The following is a 21,312-nucleotide window of genomic DNA, read 5'->3' as shown; positions in this document are numbered from 1 at the left end:
CCTCTTGAGTTGTCATTGATTTGGGTTAAAATAGATGAGCAATGGGCTATCAGGAATGAAATGGCACTGGGTAACCTCCCCTATAAGAACTGATTTTATTAGGAAAATTCCACTATCAATTCTATTGAGATCAGTTGCTATTTAACTTTTCCCATTACTGATTTGTGTTATGTTTCTGAAAAAAATATTTTTTGAAAAAAAATTATAGCCTATTCCTTAATCCTCACAAGAATCCCTTATTCTCTTCTCCCTTCCTGCTTCTGCTGAATAAGGAGCATATGAATGCACATTAAAAGTACAAGGCTTGAATCACTCAGTCTTGCCTGCCATTTTGAAGCCAGTGATTGTTGCTACAGATACCCCTGATCTGTGCACATTCTGAAGCACATTTTCCCCTTCAAATCTAAAGTGCTGCCCAGCCCTAATAATTTGGTAGCAATTCTGTGGTGAACTCTAGATACTATATCCATGGTTTTGGGAGAGGTACAAGTAATTTGATTGATTGATTGATTGATTTTGTGCCATCAAGTTGGTGTTGACCCTTAGTGAGCACATAGAGTTTCTTCAGGATGAGCTGTCCCCAACCTGGTCCTTCAGGTCTTCCAACAGTACACCCACAGCCACTGTAATTGAGTCCATCTGCGTTGCTGCTGGTTGTCTTCTTTTTTTCTTTCCTTCCATCTTTCTCAGCATTACATTTATAAAGGGAGCTAGGTCTTCACATAAAGTATCCAAAATATGCTAACTTGAGTCTGGTAATTTGTGCCTCAAGTGAGAATTCTGGATTGATTTGTTCTATAATCTATGAGAAATACAGTACAAGATACCAACCTTCTTCATAGGAACCTGACGTGAGAGTGGCAGGGAAGCCAAGCCAAGCACATTGTTAGTCTTAATCTCTGTCAGTACCACAGACTGGCAAAAATCAGCATAAAATGACCAAAGTCCCTCATCTATATAGCAGTAGAATAAAATATTTTATTTCAAAAAGAGTGTATCTGATCCTACTAAACAGCCATTTTCCCCTAATAAATCAAACTCTCACATAACAAAACATTTTTCCTACATAAACTAAGCAGTAGAAACTCTGTTAGTATCCTGAATATTATCCCAGTCAATGTTTTACTGATCCACAACTATGGAAATTCAGTCCAAATGTTTCCTACCTTGACGATGCTCATTGTGCTATTCAAAAGAAATAGAACATGGTTATCAAAGCACACTCTTCAATTAACAGCTTACTGAAGAAGTGTTTTTCCAGTTCACTTACTCTCATGCCTGCCTATTCCATGCTGTTTTGGGAACAGCTGCTTAGTATCTTAGGATGCACAGGCTTTTTCAAGAAATGAAGGCTAATAATTCTCAGATGCATTAGGTAATACAGCTTCAGAATAACAGGTTTTATTTCATTTGTCATTATTCTCCAGATTATATGAAAGCATTACAAAGCATTATAAAGCTATTAAATACATCTACTGTAATATTAAAATCACAGTTAATCACTTTAGAATAACATAATGCAAACAATAAAACCCTCAATTAAAAAAAATATAGATTTTCCTTGCAGGAATGTATTTGAAAGCTATACAATATGATTACATAATTTTTACATAAAAGACATGTAAGTCGAAACGAGTGCTAAACTCAAGCTATATTTTCATAAAGAGATCGTTATAATGTAATAAGGATAGACTAACACAGAAGTGGCTACCTTGCAGCCCCGAGCTGCTACAGTTAATGAACTCCTTTGTGGTTTCTAGAGCCTTTTCTAATCATGCTGCCTAAAGTTTTGGCTCCCAAACATTTTGATGGAGGAAGCACACTAAGAGCATATTCTAAGCCCTAAACCATTTTAAAAACAAAGTATCCCCCAAAGTCCTATGCCTGCAAATCCAGATAATCTCAGCCCTTTCTGGGTACGTGATACAGCCCTACCCATTTTGCGTCATTGCCCAACTTCCTGCAACCCAAAAGCTAAATGTGGCCCCCAATTAGCAAAAGATTGTCCATTTCTGTCCTAGCAGATAGAAAATGTCAGTTAAATGTATCACCAGCAAAATGTCTTAAACTTAGCCTAGTTTTTAGCAAAGTTTCTAACATTCTTTAGAATTTTCTTTCCACAGTTTGGTTTATGCCCAAGAGTTTCAGCTTTAGCACTGATGCAATAGTGTGCACTGGTTAACTTTCATAGGTTGAATCCTTTCTGAACAGTTATGAACTGGAAACCCATGGACACCCTATTGATCTTTGATGAATTGATTGCTTCAGACCTACATCATTATGAAAAATATACTCTATACAACACATAACATGAATTATTACATAGAAAATGCATATGGGTTCTGGTCAATTTAAAACAATTTTTCATGTTTCTTAAATACTTAAAAGTTTGACTTTTTTCTCATGGAAATTGGTTGCATCTCAAAATATTTTGATGAGACAGGGAAGTAAGTCAATACATAATTTTATGAACTCTTACCATGCTCTGCAGGATCAGACTTATACAGCCTGCCTACTGTATCATTGTCCCTTTGGTCACCGCATCCTATGGAGAAATAGTCCAATGTAGTGACAGGTTGAGATTTAATGAGGTGTTCTGAACTGCGCTGATCAGATTCCTTATTTGAAGCAATTAAAAAAAAGACAAACAGTTGGATCATAATTCGGCCATAACTTAACTAGTATTCTTACTGGAACCAATGGAATTTTCTATGGGTTGTTTCTTTTTTTTGCAAAATTCATATGAGTTTTTAAAACACACGTTAAACTAATGCGCGTTATCATGCACTGTAGGAAGCCCAAAACTAACAAAACCACCTATGCCATATCAAATCACGTTATTGGAATTAGATTAATATAGTATTTTCTTAGAGATGCCTTAGGAGAAAATGAATATTTCTATAGGGGGAAGCTGTTTTTGGGAAACTAAAGTAGTATAATTAACAAATGAATAATGTATTATGGTATTATGTGCATAAGCATAATTTATTTTTAACTACAGCTTCAGTTTAATTTGTTCTAACTGCTTTCACAAATGAGTTCAAAGAAATAGTGCTTTTGTACACTTATGACCAAAGAGTACTATAATTTAGAACCTTTTAAACATTTTTTGAAATCCTACTTGTGCACAAGTTTAATTACTACTTTCCCTACTATATTACTATCCCCACTATGTATAAGACAGAGATATGAAATACTATAGAAATTCACTGTAAATTTTAGAAAAGTGAAAAGGATAGAATTTGTCCTTACGTGAAGCACATCTATATTCACTTGGTGAAAATTACGGGATCTAAGTTCTTGCATTCTTTTGAGATTTTCTTGATATTTTTCTTCAGCCAACTGTCTGAAAAGACAGTACTGGTATCAACATTACAAATAGATACTTTAGCATTTCAAATGACTTTGAAAAAACATTCATTTTGCAAGAATGGAATGAAAATTGATATGAGAAAGAAATATAACTACATTACACTGCTAATCATGAATTTTCAAATCTAGCACAATAATTTTGCCATTCCAAGGGAATATAAAATCTCCATTATTAAATTGCTACCATGGTCTTAACATGTCAGAGCTAAATTAAGACACTTTCTTTCTTAAGTATGACAAACCAAATAAGCTATGCATAAATAAAATAATGCAAACTGAATGCTTAAACCTGCAAAACCTCCCTTATATAGTCTTTCAAAAGCTGATCCTAAGGGTTGGAAGAACCTGCTGAATGCAAAAGACTAAACTGCAAAAAGCTGCTAAAAAGGAGACAATTGTTTGAACCTGAGCAAACGTATTTCTGTAAGAAACGTTTGGTGGGTGCAGGTAAGAAGACACCCTTCCATTGGCATCCTTCAGGAATCTATTCACTTGATGTGAGTTTAAAAAATGGAGGGGAGGGGAGGGGAGGGGAGGAAGGAAAACTGATGCTATTTGATAAGAAGGAAAACTAGGCTGGAGGCAAGCAAGATCTGGATGAAACTGGCGGGGGTGGGGGGAGAAAAAGAGACAAGAAAAGGAGGAGGAAAACAGAGTAATCTGACGAGAGAATCTTATCCAGGGCCACCTTATTTTAACAGCATCACTGAATGTGTCCTTAGCATCCATCCTAAAGTAAGTACAGATAGGTCTTGATTAGTGCGGTTAATGAATCCTGCGAAATGGTCCCATTATTCAAATTTGCACTATTAGAAATGATATTTCTATGGAAAATATAGTAATTGGTCCCAGTTTGACAGAAATAGGCAATGAAAATTTTAAACATAATTTTTATATGTATATTAATGAAATATTACAGAAAAGGATAAAAAAGAATATACTTCTAATTTAAATGTATGGTTAACAAAATCACACAGTAGTTATAGAAAGCAAACAAAAACAAAAACATTCTACTGTAGATTCAGGCATTCCAACACCTTGACCTATTTTAGCATTGCTGTGACCACGTTCATGTCGTTCAATTACATCCATTTTTTGTTCTAATGTAATAATGAGCCTCTTCTTTTTAAAACTTGTCTAAAACCCCAGCTGCAACTGCACATGCACTAGCCTCGATTGCACATACCCTAGCCTTGCATTATCTGAATTTGGGTCACATTAAACGCGACCTGGTACCAAGTTACAATTAGCCCTAAATCGAATATTACATTATTCAAACTCACACTAATTGTGACATACCTGTAGTTCTGATGAAGGTGGAACAGAAATTCTATACATTTTACTTTTTACAATTGTTATATTTGCCCTACAGTATATCTCCCCTTTTTAGGGTTTTGAAATATCTGTATTACCAAATAGACAGAAAATGTTAGTACTGACCAGCAGAGAACAAAGGCATGATATAGACATAACTGTCCAAATCAGTGGTAACAATGGTGAATAAAAGTGTTCTGAAAGCAAGCAAATAGTCATTCCTCTAATTACATCAGTATCAGAGGGACACAAAGGACTAGAACAATAAATGACATTTGTTATTTCTCCATTTTGTTCCTTTTCCAGAATTAGAAAGAAAAGCAGGTACTGTAGATCATTTAGGAGAGGGAAGTATAATGGCTGAGTATAACAAATCATCACTTTCTGATGACAAGTGTTTTTGTTAAAATTATAAATCTTTTTGACTAATATAAGAGTTTGCTTACTTCAGCTTCTGTGCTGTTTGATCAGCTAAATTTAATTTCCGCAATCGCATCCGTTCACGAGGTGTCATTTTCTGTACTTCAGATATGGCCCTCAGAGTTTGGAGGTGTACCTTCTTCTGTCTAAAGATGAGAAGAAATAATAACATTGAAATAAATGTTGGTGGAAAGAGGACAGTTAGTGATGATAAGCTGGAAAGAGAATTTAGTGATCTGAGAAGCTTATGTCAGCTGTTCAAGGAAATTCACAAAAAGATCCCATCCCTGAAGATTCTTACAGCAAACAACTTTAAAACAGAAAGTTTAAAAAGTTGTTCCATATAACACCAACTGTTATATGGAATGTGAGTTTGCTGCCTATTGAAAAAGCCAGCAATTCCATAACAAAAGCCCAACGCCCCTGCCCTAACAACAAAAAAGTAAAGACATGTATTGTACTGTACTGTACTATATCATAAGCCTCACTCCAGGATAAGTGTGTAGGCGAGATTGCAGCCTCCATGATCTCAACAGGGTTTTGGGATCTCACTAGATTTTATTAATTCAGTCATTTTATCACTCTGAATATTATATATTTTGCTGGATTTACGTGATTACTGATAAGATTCACATAGGATGCTAACCCACTTTCACAATTTATTGAATAAACCACAAATAGATTTTTATTCCACCATCCATCCATCTCTCTCTCTCTCTCTCTCTCTTTCTCTCAACTGAAGGTGGCAAATATACCTAATACTCCTGCCTTCTATCTTCCCCTCAACAACTATCCTGTAAGGTGGGTTGAGTTGAGAGAGTCACCCAAACCATCATTCATGCCTAAGGGAGGCTAGAACTCAGAGTGTCCTGGTTTCTAGGCCAGTACCTCAACCACAACACCAAACTGGCTTTCTCCAGCCGTTGTTACAGGTTAGAGCCAGATTAAATGACTTGACATCAAAGGAGCAAGTTAGTAATGGTTTGAATTAGTCTCATTAATTTTACTGAGAACCAACAAACTTAAAATGAATCAAATTTATTGTCACAAAGTTAAAATATAAGGTTACCAATTTTAAAAATGAAGTTCAAAACTTTTTTAAAAATCAAAATGCTGAACTGTGCCATTTTGTATCTGAAGATTTGTTTACCTTTACTTATACATACTTGTTTATAATAGTGTGTAAACTGTCAACAGAATAGTGGGAATTGCCAACAACTGGAAAGATGCAATTAAGATGCATGGAACATTAACAAAAGGAAGACTCTAACTGTATTAATTTTTAATACCTTACTTCATTTATAATTAAATTATGTAAATCTAGACCTTTGAACTCATTTCATTTGACATGAGTGATATTATTTTTTTTTTGAAAAAGAACAAAGGTTCCCTTGATGCTTTAATAATAACATTAGAAATGAAAAACCATACTGATGATATTATCTCTTTTGACCTCATTATTCAGTGTACCACAAAGATTCTAGCTTTGCAGTTTAAAGAGAAGAGTGTTGACTATGAAGTACACACTGGGCCATTTTATTAACTGCTTTGAGCTATATAGTAAAGATGTCAGGAAATGTTAAAGAGTTAAGATTTGAGGTGCCAGATGGTATTTTAATTTATAATCTTTATGTTGAAAAGCCATTCCTTTGGAAAAAGTCCTAATACTGTAAAGCCTTCTGACAGCTTTCTGTCCGAGAATATTGCAGCTCTACTGAATCTCTCCAAACATAAACCAACCATTCTAAGCATCTCCAGCATATAGTATCTTCACAACAAATATAAAAATCACTAATATATTATGCACTCCTTAAAATAATGCTTGTTCGTTGTTTGTTTGCACTAACAACAAAACTTATAACTGGCTTTACGGCTTGGCATCACATTCTCCCACCAGAATTGGCCTGACCAATTCAATCTTGATGGGAAAAGCTCCTGAGAGTTCCCCATTTTGGGGAGGGGAGAGGAGCCAAGGCTCAGAGGAGCTGCTTTTCTGTAGCACAAGCACTTGGCATGGCCTCCCAGGGAAAAGTACTGTCAAGTAGGTGTAGTGGACTATGGTTGGTGGTTGTTTTTCATGAGTAATAAGAACAAGAGTTAAGCTTTCGTTGTCTAGGATATGCGTAGGGACTGCTGTGAGCTATCCCAAGGTGAGAGCTTGGGACTGCTGGTCAGAGATGCATTTATTCATGTCTCAGGTGAGAATTGGTGGAACAAGGAAGCAGGCTGAGGTGAGCGTGCAGCCATAGCTCTTGATAGACTCTGAACCTTCATCTGTATTGGGGGCTAGTTACAAATTGAACTGAAATTAGAGAGATGGTAGTCATGTATTTAAGACATCTGTTTAGAGTTTCTGTTATTTAATAAGAGGGTTTAGTAAAAGTTTTCTTCCATTTCCTTCCCTCTGTATTTGCTTTTGTCATTCTGTGGGGCAAAGGAGATGTGGTAGAAAAGGAAAGACAGATCTACCTGGGGAGATCAGACTCATTCAGTTACAATGAATCCTACCTCTCCTCTTCTACTTACTGAAGTACTCTGGGGATTTGTTGAGGACCTAATGCCACTCCTGTTGAACTGCAAGTTGTTCTCTGATTACGAGAACAAAACATGATCTTCCAATAGATAAGAGGTTAGCTGATACAGTATATACTAGGCAGGCCTAGCAGGATGTGACAGGAAGGCCCAGGCTGGACTCACTTATTGTCGTCTGTTATTCTATATAGCAGTACTGCAAACCTGTCGCAACAGCCCATGAAGTTATCATCTACATTTTCTGAGTCCCTATCCTAGGCTTTGCTGGTTAAAGATACACACTTTGATCTGGATGATCAGGGACAATGACGATCCTGTTAGTGAATCAGCCATCCTGATGCATAGTGGAGTCCCTAACTGAACTGACATGGCTAGATTTGAAGGTGGTTCTGAGGACTTTTGGTACTTCAGGATTATAACATTCATTCTGAGCCTACCTTGAGAGGGGTAGCTCAGGACCCAAAATAGATGCACCTCCAGTATGAACTGATATTTCCAGCAAGGATGCAGTTGCCATACTATTTTAACTGGGCAGAGGTGACTCCTGGCCATCCTGAAATCTAGGCATCCGACAGTTATATGGAATACTTAGAAACAAAGTGGTCAAGGGTGCTTCAGGTACAGCATCAGCACTCTCTGTCTGTTGCTTGTTTCTCAAAGAAGCCATGACTTTACCTTGGTTCATACAGTGACCATATAGACTCAGGAAAATACTTGTTTAAGGATGTCTTAAAGAGGCACCAATGTGTGGCTGATTCCCGTTGCCACATCCTCAATGCTTATGCATCCAGCATTAAATTGGAATAGATAGGCTAAGGATCCCTGCCTAGTTCTGTGATGCTATAATTATTTTATGCAAACTTCCTTTTCAAAATAGGAAAGAAGTAAGTTAAAGCTCTACAGAAATTCTTGTAGTAGCCAAATCTCTATGACAACGCTATTGGATTTAAGAATTTAGAATTGCTAAAACAGTTTCTAGGTTCTGATTAGATAGAATGTTGATGCATTAAAACATCAGGATTGGAAAGAGAGAGGGATTCTGTACAGCAGTGTTTCTCAAACTTGGCAACTCTAAGATTGTGGACTTCAGCTCCCAGAATTCCTTAGCCAGCCATGCTGGGAATTCTGGGAGTTGAAGTCCACACATCTTAAAGTTGCCTAGATAGGTAGGTAGGTAGGTAGGTAGGTAGGTAGGTAGGTAGATAGATAGATATGATTCAGCAGCAAAACATAGAAAACCAGGGTTAGGGTTAAGGTTAGAGAAGCAAGCAAGCAAAAGACTAGATTAGAAATGCACTATAAAGGTCAACTGACTTGCCAGCTAAAGCCACACTTGTGCTTGTTTGCTACTCATTAGCAAACTGAATAACACTATCCTTGGATTCTGCCTTTCGGTCTAGTAAAATAAAAAGATTGAGATTTCTGTAATACTTATTGCTTTGTTTTCTTACCGATGTCCATCTATCTAGTGAACTGTAGCTATATTTGTTTTGAGGACAATTAATGCTGCTTCCAGCAGGCAAGGAAACTGCAAAAGAAATCATTGCCACAGCAGAATAAAGCAGTAATTGATGACTGATGGAACGGAGCTGCACTAAACTGTAAACTAGAGTTAGAAGAAAACCAAATGCCAGATCCGATTAAAACCCAAAGGGATAAGAATTTAATTACCCGCTTTGTTCATTATTACACCATTGTGTATTGGTATTATTCAAATTAGTTTAGTACATGAATAATGCAAATAGAATGTGCTGTTTATATTGGTATAGAAAAATGTCACAATTACCTTTGGAGTATATGATAGTTACTGGAAATTAATTGATGGTATTATTAATGCCTGCAATCTTCTGTAAAGAGTTTTTTGGGGGAGGAGGCCAGAGATATGTACAAATTATGACCTATACCTAGGAATGAATTTCTCATTTATTTCTTTTTGGTGGTTTGTCCATTTTTGTTTTGCTTTGCTTTTATAAAACTCCAATAACCCCATACTCACACAGCATTCATTATATGAACAGCTTCTTCCTGGGAATTAAACATCCAATCCTTTGTAATCACATTTGTGTTTTTATATTTCATAATCTGTAAGAAAACAGGAATTGTAACAATTTACATTATTTTACACTGAAGTGTTTCATGACTTCTGGGTCTTTTACAAAGCTAATTCACTTTATGCTACGCAGAAGTTGCATTCAGCCTAGCAGATTTTACACTTAGCAAAGGGAAGAAGTAGGTGACCTCCAAAGAAAATTCCTGCTGAGTCAGACTAAAGGCCAGACTAGCCCAAAGTTCTCTTTCCTTAATGGCCTTTAGTAGTTCAATAGCCTTTTCTCTGATGTACTGTATACCCTGGCATATGGTACTGAGTGGCATACTGCCTCTGACACTTGAGATTTTATATGTAATGTTATAATTCTGCAGAATTCATAATCTCCGCTCCTGTTTAACATCTACATGGATCCACTGGGTGAGATCATCCGTCGTCGTGGGGTGAGGTATCATCAATATGCTGATGATACCCAGCTTTATGCTGTTGATGTCCAGTCTTGGTGTCTGAAGGCTATGGGGAGGGGGGTTTGAATGGGAAATAACAGGCTTCAGCTCAGCCCTGGCAAGACTGAGCAGCTTTGGGTTTGGGCGCCATCTAGTTCCAGGGATTTACGATCTCTTATTCTGGATGGGGTGGCACTGCCCCAAACAGACACAGTGCACAATCTGGAGGTCCTCCTGGACTCATGACTCCCGCTTGAAGCAACCATGGCCAGGAGGGCCTCTGCAGAGGTGCGAGTTGTGTGTGTTCCCCATGCTGGCTGGGGAATTCTGGGAGTTGAAGTCCACACATCTTAAAGTTGCCAAGCCTGAGAAACACTGGGTTAAGGTGTTCCACTGACACTGGGAAGAGACAGATTCTAGTGCACCATTAACCTTGGGCGTCATAGGAAGAAAGCTGTGTTAATCTATGGTGGCAAAAAATCAGCAGGAGTTTGGGAGCATCTTTTCTGATTAATATATTTTATTAAAAGGCATCAGCTTTCATGAGCTGCAACTCATATCATCAGATGTTGGTATCTGCTATATTTAAGGCAGGATATACATCTAACACACAAACAAATGTTAATGTTACTTTAAACCCACTGGTTTAATTACTAAATTTGTATGCCTTTTTTGTAAAGGCAGGAATAATTCACAATTGCATATAATAAAGGGGCACAAATTAACCTGGAGCCAACTTGCATTTGAAAGCTGCTTGCATTTGGACACAGCTCAAAGCACCCTTCTCCCTGCCTGTTTTACAGCAGCAACAGGGCTCAATATTCAATTTAATTGACTGCTTCACTCATATCTCCTTCCCTGGATGACTAGTCCTGATGCAAAGGACTCTTCCCCCACCCTAAACTGCAAGGGGAGAAGTAAATCAAGATGGCAACCACAAGCATACGCCGTCCGCTGCTCTAGGGGGTGTGAGTTTGAGATCGCCTGAACTGCAGCCCCAGCCTCCATTTGTGGGTTAAGGTTTTTATGGGGGCTGAAAACAACAATCTGAGGCCAAATTGGGAGTTGGCGAAATCCCCCCCCCCCTGGACAGAGTGGTAGGAAGTGGTGGGCCCCGTTGCAGCGGCCTCTTATCAGAGCCAGAGCGGGAGCCATTCCTCCCTCCCCTCCTGTTCTTGCCTCCACCAGAGCCCCTGGTTGAAGCGGGGGTGGTAACATTTCCACGGCAAGGCTTTGTGGCTTTGAGGCTCTGGGGTGACTGGTGGCGGGCGAAGCAGTAAGCAGCCTGGTGGCTAGCAGCAAGCAGCCTGGCGGCTGGCAGCAAGCATAGGCAACCTGGTGGCTGGCAAAGCAGCAAACCTGGGATGCTAGTCTGGCCTTGGCGGGGCAGCAGAACTGGGTGGTGCGGTGGACTCTGGAGGCAGGAAGAATCTGGCAGTGGTGGATTGACCAGCTGGCTGGGGGCGTTGGGCCGGCCTTGGCAATGCGACTTGGGGCGCAAGACAACGGACAACGAACAAGAGGCTGGAACTGAGAATACAGCAGACTGGGGGTTTGAGGCACTGATGAACTGCAGCACGATAAAGCAAGCCGGGCAGTCTCTGAGTAGGAGGACTGGTATAGTGCCACAAGGACTTGGAAGGTGGATTTGGTGGAGACTTAAAGATGGGACTTTAGGGGAGTGGTGGTCTGAGTGGCACAGTGGACTCTGGAGTTCTGTTAGGGCACTCAGATGTGGGCACAGCCTAAGGCTTCTAATATTGCTTTGGCCGATTTTAGAACAACTGGATTTGAGAACATCGAGATAGAGACTATAGCAAATTAACTGACCACCCCTTCCTAACCATCCCAGGATATAATTAGGCTATTAGGGATCCCTAAATGGTGAATGGTGGGCCCCCTCAGGTGTGAGAGACATGAGAGGGTGCCTAGGTTTGGATGGATAGTGTGAGAATACTCACCTCCTTGAGTGAGAGGCAAGAGGTGAGGAGTAGTGGTTGGGTAGCCCCCCTGCTGACTAGTGAGAGAAGCCGAGGGGGGGGCACAGAGTGTGAGTGTGGGCAGTGGTTGGGCTCTACTAGTGCCGAGAGCATGAGCTGGTGCACTGGGGGGACCCGCCATCGCCCTATGATTGAGTTGAAGTGTGGTTGTATGAATGAATGGAGAGGTCCCTATCCTTAACCAGTGATCTTAGGAGTCCAGGAGTGGGGGCTAATGGATCTCGAGATCTCGGAGGTGTACAGCGGGGCAGGTGATTGAGGTGGTGATGGGTAGGGGATGATATGACGGGAGCCAGAGGGCAGGTCATCTTAGAGGAAGATGCCCCGGTGCTTGTTACCTGTGGTGTGTTCCGGTCCTCTGTGCTCAAACCTGGGTCCTGGACAGCAGACTCGTGGTTGTCCTGACTTTTGGCTGCTGCTCTGTAACGCCAGGTCAATAAACAACAAGGCCCCCCTCATATGTGACTTGATCACAGAAGAGGGGGTAGACCTGGCATGTATTACTGAAACCTGGCTGGGCGTAGAAGGAGGTGTTGCTCTTTCGGAGATATGCCCGGCTGGGTTTCGAGTCTGGCATTAGCCGTGACCTCAGGGCAGGGGAGGAGGGGTGGCTGTTGTCATCCGAGAATCCCTAGTGGCCATCATGGGTCCTGCTCCACAAGTGGCCGGGGGTGAGACCCTGTTCTTCAAGCTGGGTTCCCAAGAACAGTTGGGAGTGTTGCTACTGTACCAGCCTCCCTGCTGCGTAGCAACCTCCCTGCCTGAGCTGCTGGAGGCCATCTCAGATTTGGCAGTGGAGTTCCCCAGGCTTATGGTGTTGGGGGACTTCAATGTGCCTTCCCTGGGGCAGGCCTCAGAAGCAGCCTGGCAGCCATGGGCCTGTTCCAGATTATTCAGGACCCGACTAGAGACAGTGGCCTCACACCAGACCTAGTTTTCTTGTCGGAGCAGTGGCAAGATGATCTGAGAGGAGAATTACATCTTTCCCCTTTGTCATGGTCAGATCATTGCCTGGTGGCCTTGAGATTATCTTGTGCCACCCCCCTCTGAAGGGAGGCAGGACCCATTCAATTGGTCTGCCCCCAGTGACTGATGGACCCGGCTGGGTCTCAGAGGGAGCTGGGGGTTATACCTGAGTCTCTCCTACATGGTCCAACGGAGGCCCTGGCTGCTGCCTGGAATAGGGAAGTGGCCGGAGCCTTGGACAGGATCGCGCCTGTGCGGCCTCTCTTGCCCACCCGAACCCGGCACTCCCCGTGGTTTATGGAGGAGCTGAGGGTTTTGAAGAGGGTTAAGAGACACCTAGAGCGCCACTGGAGGAAGACAAAAACCAAACCCGACCGAACACAAGCTAGAGCCGTGATTAAGGCCTTGTGGCGGTAAGAGCGGCGAAGCGCCAGTACTTCTCCGCTCTTATTGCATCCGCAGAATGCTGCCTGGCGGCCCTGTTTAAGATTACCCAATTCCTTTTAGGGAAAGGGGAGTCAGAAATCCATCTACAGGGCCGTGCAGAGGAATTTTTGGGGCACCTGCAGGATAAAATCGCTCAGATCCAGACTGAGTTGGACTCCAAGTGTGAGACAGAGTCAGTGTCCTAACAGTCAGGAACCACGCTGAGACGAGGAATAGGTCTCTAGTGTTTTATTACTGCTACATTAGACAGAAAATCCTAACAAACTGAAGAAGCGTGAGAAAACCCATACAGATAAACCCCAAAAGTCAAGGCGGGTCTGTTCTGTGTCTCTTTGAATGACTACTCAACTCCTCCCTACTACGCATGCATTTTCCCCCCTGGATAGGGGCCCCCTCCTGCTCACCATCAGTGCTCATGACAGTCAGAGGAGATACCCAGGGAATGTACTTACCAGGTTATCTGGGACCAGTTCGATCCTGTTGAACCCGAGGAAGTGGACAGGATCCTTCGGACTGTAAATGCTACCATGTGCCAATTAGACCCATGCCCCTCCTGGCTGGTGAAAGCAGCTCGGGAGGTGACATGTGGCTGGGTCCAAGCGATGGTAAACACATCCTTGAGAGAGGGGGTGTTCCCAGCAGCCTTTAAGGAAGCACTGGTGCGCCCCCTCCTCAAGAAACCATCGCTGGCCCCTACTATACTGGACAATTTTTGCCCAGTCTCCCACCTCCCCTTTTTGGGAAAGGTGGTTGAGAAAGTGGTGGCTTTGCAGCTCCAGAGGATTCTGGATGAAACATATTATCTAGACCCCTTTCAGTCAGGTTTCAGGCCCAGTTATGGGATGGAAACGGCATTGGTCGCACTTATGGATGACCTCTGGTGGGAGCAAGATGGAGGCAGTGCATCCATCCTTGCTCTTCTTGACCTCTCAGCGGCTTTCAATACCATCAACCATGGTATCCTTTTGGGGTGACTCAGGGAGTTGGGGGTGGGCAGTGTAGTTCTGCCCTGGTTCACCTCCTTCCTCCAGGGCCGGTCCCAATCAGTGTTGATAGGGAACGAGAGATCCAGCCCATGACCCTTCTTTGTAGGGTGCCACAGAGCTCAGTACTCTCTCCGTTCCTTTTTAACATCTACATGAAACTGCTGGGCGAGATCATCCGTCACCATGGGGTGAGGTATCATCAGTATGCTGATGATACCCAATTATTCATCTCCATCCCGGGTGAAGTAAGTGATGCCGTGACCACCTCTCCAGGTGCCTGGGGGCTGTGAGGGCCTGGATGGGGAACAACAGGCTTCAGCTGTACCCTGGTAAGATGGAGTGGCTATGGATTAATGGCTCCTCGGTATCTGGGAAATTGTCATCTTTAGTTCTGGATGGGGTTGCACTGCCCCAGACAGACCAGGTGCGTAACTTGGGTGTCCTCTTGGACTCACGGCTCCTGCTCGAAAAGCAGGTGGCAGCCGTGGCTAGGAGGGCCTTTTTGCAACTTCATGTTGTGCGCCAGTTATGCCCCTTCCTGGAGCGAGAGGCCCTTCGAACGGTCACTCATGCCCTGGTTATCTCCCATAAAGACTACGGCAATGCTCTCTACATGGGGCTACCCTTGAAGAGTATCCGGAAGCTACAGCTGGTGCAAAATGCAGCCGCATGGGCCATCTTGGGTTTCCCAAGTTCAGCACATGCCACCCCTTTGCTCTGCGAGCTGCATTGGTTGCCAGTATGCTTCCGGGTCCAATTCAAGGTGTTGGTTATCACCTTTAAAGCCCTATATGGCATGGGTCCAGGTTACCTAAGGGACCGTCTCCTCCCCATCACATCAACCTGTCCCACCTGGTCATGCAGAGAGGGCATGCTACAGACCCTGTCTGCAAGAGAATTCCATCTGGCGGGGTCCAGGCGGCGGCCTTCTCTGCAATAGCCCCTACCCTTTGGAATATCCTTCCCCCGGAAGTGAGATTGGTTCCCTCCCTCCTGGAGTTTAGGAAACCGCTGAAGACCTGGTTCTGTAATTATGCCTGGGGCGAGAGAGAGAGAGAGTAGCTATTCTTGGGGATGGTTAGTTTCTTAGAAGGACCCTGCTCTTCTTGCAAATCATAAAGAACGTCCAGCCATCGAGGTTTTTATTATATTTATTTTATTGTGTATTATAGTGTTTTACAGTTTTATATTTTTATTTATGTTTTATTGTAAACTGCCCAGAGTCCCTTTTGGGAGATGGGTGTGATAAGTTTGATTAATAAATAAATAAACTGTTAGCAAAGCAGAGCAGCTGATCCATGTGGGCGGGTCCAGCTTCTATCCTTGGTTGAGGTGAAGTGATTTACCTCCACAAAACACCTTGCTGTGTCAAAATGAAACACACTTCCACAAGGTGGAGTACTGCATTGAGGCAAACTGTGGGTGATCTCTACATTCCTAAAAATTAGCCTCTGAACTCAATCTTTGGCATGGCAAAATAAGCAGAGGCTGCAATCTGTTTCCCACTTATGGAGCAGTAAGGAGGGAAATAAGGCTTTTCCTTTTAAGAGTCAGGTCAGTCCCTTTGTCTGTCCCCTTCTCCTATTTAAATGGCTACAAATTGGATAAATTAAACACATACATAAAGAAGCTTTGTACTTTTTAAATAATAAAATAATGGAAAATAATTCCATATTTTTGATTATGTGGAATATATTTTATTTTATTATTTTATTGACTGCTACAAGCTCAGGAGTGTGGATACTTTGTCTTAAAACTACTGTAGGTTTTATTTTCCTGGAAATATGCTAAAGTTCTCTTGAAAACAGGACTTGGGAGGGAGGGTTACCAGCTTAGAGTTATCTGACAATCTGGGGATTATGTACCTGCCCTGAAAAACTGGCTGGAAAGCAAGCTTTGCCGAAGAATTAAAATGATGGAGAAATAAGGAAGGAGATGGAGCTATTTAAATCAAGCCTTTTTTTTTTTTGAGACAACTGTAAATTTAAACAAATAATTTAGAATTAGGACTGAGGATAATGTGGTATCCTGGGCAGAAATTAGAAGTTTCAGTCTGAGATACAAATAAAAATAAACACATAGGAGTTGCAGTATCATTATATTGTAAGATTCTCAAAATTCACTGTTGGGGAAAGGACACCTACATAAATTAGGTTTGGAGAATCCCAAATAGAATTTTTAAAATATTATTCTGATTTTAACAGCTACTTTACCCCACAGATCTTATGTGTACATGTCTTAGGAAAGAAAAACAAATACTAATAAGTTTTGCTTTAGCCTATTTTTTCACCAACTATAATTTCTTCCTCTAAAAGGGATAAAGGCCCTTAATTGCAGTATAATAAGAAATGCCATCATTTCTAGTCAGTTGCAATCTATTCTGCAAATGCCACTTTGTTTTGTTAACAGCATTTCCAGATTATTTTAAAGGATATATTTTACATGCATGGTGTATAATTGCCATGTTATTTTATTTCCCAGAACTTTACTTGCACTAAAGTGGGCCTTTTCAGCATTTATCAGCTTGATACTGATATGAACCTTAAACAAAAGCATGGAAGTACGATCATGGAGATGTTCCAAATATTTAAGTGCAGCTCCAGCAATCAAAATCCAAAGTATATTTCTCCCCAGAGAGGAAAAAAAAGTCTCCAACTAGTGAGTTGTGCCACTATTTTAAAATTGCTCTGCTTTTTTTAATTTGGGGGCAGGGATCTCTCCCTCCCGCCCTGTCTCTCTCTCTCTCTGTGTAGGAGTGTGTTTGTGTGAGAGAAATCTAACTGACCTTCAGAAAATTTGAACTACTAATGGCAGTTAACCCCTATCTCACTTGTACCAAATTCTAAGCATCTAAAATGAAAAGTTTTAATTTTATTGGAGGTAGAATTTTCAGAATATGAATGCAGACTGTTAAAAATCCGGTACATCTTATATCAACATAGCCACTTCTGTCCATCTTATAATAATACAGATCCTTCTCCATTAAATATTCTATCAGATATCTTACAGATTGATGACTTGGATACAATTCTCAAGAGTTTCACTGATATTTCTGAGCAACCATACTTATGATTGTACTTTTACGGGTTTATAGGTTTCAGTTCTTTTATAATACAGTGACCTTTTTAAAAAAAAATATATATTTTTAAGCACACCTAATAAATCATTCTAAATACCTGCAACTGATTATCAACGTATGAAGTTCTTAAAATCTCTGCAGCTGATGGCCTCAGTGAAGGGTCCTTATTAAGCATACTGAAATATTAATAATATGAAATGAATCAATATTCACATTAACAAAAAATGTTAAGGAAAAAAAATAAAGACCAAACAAAGGCACCCACCTATGTAGGACAGCATCAAGTTCCCTTGGAAAATTGTCTGGAAGAGAAGGTACTTTGCTCTCTACAATTTTTAGAACAATGGATAAAAAACTGTGACCAGTAAATGCATGATCCAAACAACATATCTCATACAAAATGCATCCAAGTGACCTAGAATGCAAGATAAAAATGATTCAAGGACAAGAAGTAATTCTAAATTCAGTGCCTAGTGACTAGTTACGCTTTTCTTATCTTTTAGTCCTGGTGATAAGAAATGATAACTTCCCTACAGTTAAAAATAAAATATACTTTCTCTAAATTATAAAGTCATACCCAGCATAAATTCAGATAAATGAACCATAAAATAATTTTTATTTTTGTGAGTGTGATCAGAACTGAGTACATTAGCAAGGTACAGATACATATCACAGGTAAAATTGTAAAAAATATATGGGCTATTCATGAATTAGCAATGTTTTGGTGGATGCTGCTCCACTGCTTCAGTTCCTCTGCATCTCTCCTTTGGAATAGCATCCCCCAGAAATTTGAAGGGTTCCCATATGCCCATTTTCAAGCAGTTTTTAAAAACCTGACATTTCCCCCAGGCCTTGGGTTAGGATATTTGGGTAGACCCCTTCCAGTTGGAGGGTGATGTAGACAGATGGTTGTTCCCTCAGATTGTTGTTATTTTTAATCTGATGCTGTTTGTGAAGCATCCTCCCCCACCCCCACCCCCACCCCCCCGCAGCTGCCCCAGTTGCTTTGGTGTTAGGTAGCCTAGAAATGTAATAAATATATAACAGTCACCAATTCTGACTATTCCAGATAAATCTATTGGTGCATTCTTTAGCATCATAAGCGGACTCGGATCTCTGGGAATTATCCACAGCCAAACCAAAAACCAAACTCTGCCTTCATAGCAGAGAAACAAAGGAAGGTGGAGTTCCTGGCTTACTAGCCTTGCCTTACTAGCAGGAGCAGTCAAGTGCAAATAATCCTGCTTACTGAAACATAATTCTTTACAATCCTGATTTAGCATGATGTCTGTTCACAACTACCGTGTAATATAACTTTTTAAAGATTAATATTCAATTGAAGCCAGATTTTTTTTTCTTTTAGGACTGATAGATAAACAGTTAGAAAAAAGCCATGGAAGATTATTTCAATGATTACTGCAGCAAGATTATTACATGCACAGAGATGGAAAGATTTGGCACCACCCACTGCGGAGGGATGGATGGTGAAACTGAGAGATCTTGCTGAGGTGGACAAACTAACTTCTTTTATTAGAGAGAAGACATTATCTACATTTATTGGTGACTGGAAACCTCTTAAGGATTTTTTGTGCAAAAATGAAAAAAATGAACTTGTAATTTATGGCTTTGATGATTAGACAGGATAGATTATAGAAAGAAGAGTATCATGATATAACTTTAGAGAGAGAGGTTAAAAAGTATACAGTAATTGTACTTATAACTGCTGTGAAGAATATCGGAAGCCACTTCTTGGTGTTTTTTTTCTTTAGTTTTTTTCTTTTCTTACATTTTTAGCTTTCTCTTTGCTTGCTTTCTTTTTCCTTTTCTTCTTTACTTATATTAGTTTATATTCGTTTTTAACAAGAAAGAAAGAAGGAAGGAAGGAAGGAAGGAAGGAAGGAAGGAAGGAAGGAAGGAGAGAAAAGCAAAGAGTGGCACCTATCTAACTGAACTGCAAAAGCAGAAGTAATTCTTGCTAAAGCCCCAGTATCATCACAGTAGCGTCACCAGGAGGTACTGATCTTGGGCTAAGTATGGGTTAGAACAAAACTACATTGGTTCAAAACCTGGAACTTGTTCTGCTAATTCATTATTTAATTTGATATTGTAAAATCAGCTGTGACTCAAGTGTGACTTTTTATTGTTGCTAGTTCAATTTTCACTCCAAGACACAGGTGAACGTGCACAATCCCTGAGTAATGAAATATAACTTTCAATAGATTAAGCAGGGAAGGCAAGGCTGTTTGTGTGATAACTCCACAGAAACCAGGTCTTTCCTTTAGGGCCTTCTGTCTGCCTCGCCCATATTTTTGAAACCTTTCAGTATTTTATTCCTTCAATGATAGCCTGATACAGAAAGGAACAATGAAAAGTGACACAAAATCTATTTCTATTCAAACGCAAGGAAGCGCAGCATAGGAATCGTTACTTCTTTAACACCAGTAAAAGGAAACAGAAAGCTATATGTGAAAAATAGTAGGGGTTGTTTAATGAAGTATCACTAGATATGCTGCATTAATTCAAGATTATCTCAAGAAACCAGTATTTTCAGGAGATAGACTAGGAATCCATATAAAATCTTCAGTTTTAAAAGCAGCAGCAACAAAAACACAGTACTCTGCTTTATTCACAACATTCACATAATTTAGCAGTTTATTAAATAACCTAAATAAAAATCCATTTTCAAATAGAAGAAAAAAATGTGCCTCAAAATAAACTTTAATTGAATGCAATAAAATGAAACCTTTTTTCAAAACGGAAGTATAAAAAAATGAAGAGGAATGTCAGACTAACAACCCCTCAGAACGTACGAAGCATTGACTTTGGAATACTGTGGGGTGGCTGCCTACTTGTTCTAATAACTGTGTGCTGGGGAGGTGGGGAGTTCCATAGAAATATACAAATTAAGCCTAACATAAAGAAACAGATTGTGACCCAGAAACCGGTACTTATGTCCTTGCGCGATTACTACGGTGAAGTGAATTGAAACAGAGCACTGTCTCCTCACCAAATGTCTGATTTTGTGTCATAACCCTGGTGTTGCAGTGCCTCTGGGCTCATGTAGAAAGGTGTCCCAATAAAAGTAGTTGCTAAATCACAGGATCCCATCAAGAGGCGAGAAACTCCAAAGTCCCCTTAAAAGGAAGAGTTTAATATTTAGTAATCTGGTAGAAAAACAGCCAATGAAGTCAAAAGGCTAAAACTAAGCTAAAGCTAACTAACTATGATTGGACATTTTTAAAATTCAAATACATAGTTGTAGGAATTATTCATAGGGATGGGGGCTCCCAATAACACCCTCATTAATTGAGCAACCACAGTCACTAATATTGTGAATAAAACAGTTGTCCATGTCTGCCTTCAATTCATAGAATAAGTTCTTATCCCCAAAGCAGCATATTTTTAAAAAGGGCTACCAGCTTAGTTTTAAAATGCGTCATGCTATTTTCTAAATGGCATGACACATTTGCATAAATTCACATTTATGCACATGCAGAACTTAATCAAGGATTTTTTTTAAAAAAGCAGAGCTATATTAAATAAGAACATAATTATCTGATTGTCAGATATAACAAAGTTTGTTTTGAAAATCACAGCACAATTATCTCTATGCAAAAATAGGTATCACTGAGTTCAATAGGATTTACTGCAGCAGAAGTGGGTATAGGACTGGAGCTTACACATTATTTTGTAGTGATACAAA

The 21,312-nt window shown here is 40.4% G+C and overlaps 1 protein-coding gene across 1 annotated transcript in view; it reads right to left on the bottom strand.

Annotated features, from left to right (window-relative positions):
- NEK11 (NIMA related kinase 11) overlaps positions 1-21,312 on the bottom strand; it is a 128,584-nt gene that overhangs the window by 70,481 nt on the left and 36,791 nt on the right. Inside the window, exons 5-11 of the mRNA XM_063303983.1 lie at positions 20,617-20,743; positions 17,875-18,024; positions 17,707-17,785; positions 9,635-9,720; positions 5,133-5,252; positions 3,253-3,346; positions 2,543-2,618 (exon numbers count right to left, since the gene is read on the bottom strand). Coding sequence (XP_063160053.1) covers positions 2,543-2,618; positions 3,253-3,346; positions 5,133-5,252; positions 9,635-9,720; positions 17,707-17,785; positions 17,875-18,024; positions 20,617-20,743 — 732 coding nt within the window. The remainder of the gene's footprint in view (positions 1-2,542; positions 2,619-3,252; positions 3,347-5,132; positions 5,253-9,634; positions 9,721-17,706; positions 17,786-17,874; positions 18,025-20,616; positions 20,744-21,312) is intronic.

This window comes from Candoia aspera, chromosome 4, assembly GCF_035149785.1.
Source record: "Candoia aspera isolate rCanAsp1 chromosome 4, rCanAsp1.hap2, whole genome shotgun sequence".
Classification (NCBI taxonomy): Eukaryota; Metazoa; Chordata; class Lepidosauria; order Squamata; family Boidae; genus Candoia; species Candoia aspera.
The sequence above is the reverse complement of the archived record's forward strand: the minus strand, read 5'-3'. Positions and strand labels throughout refer to the sequence as shown.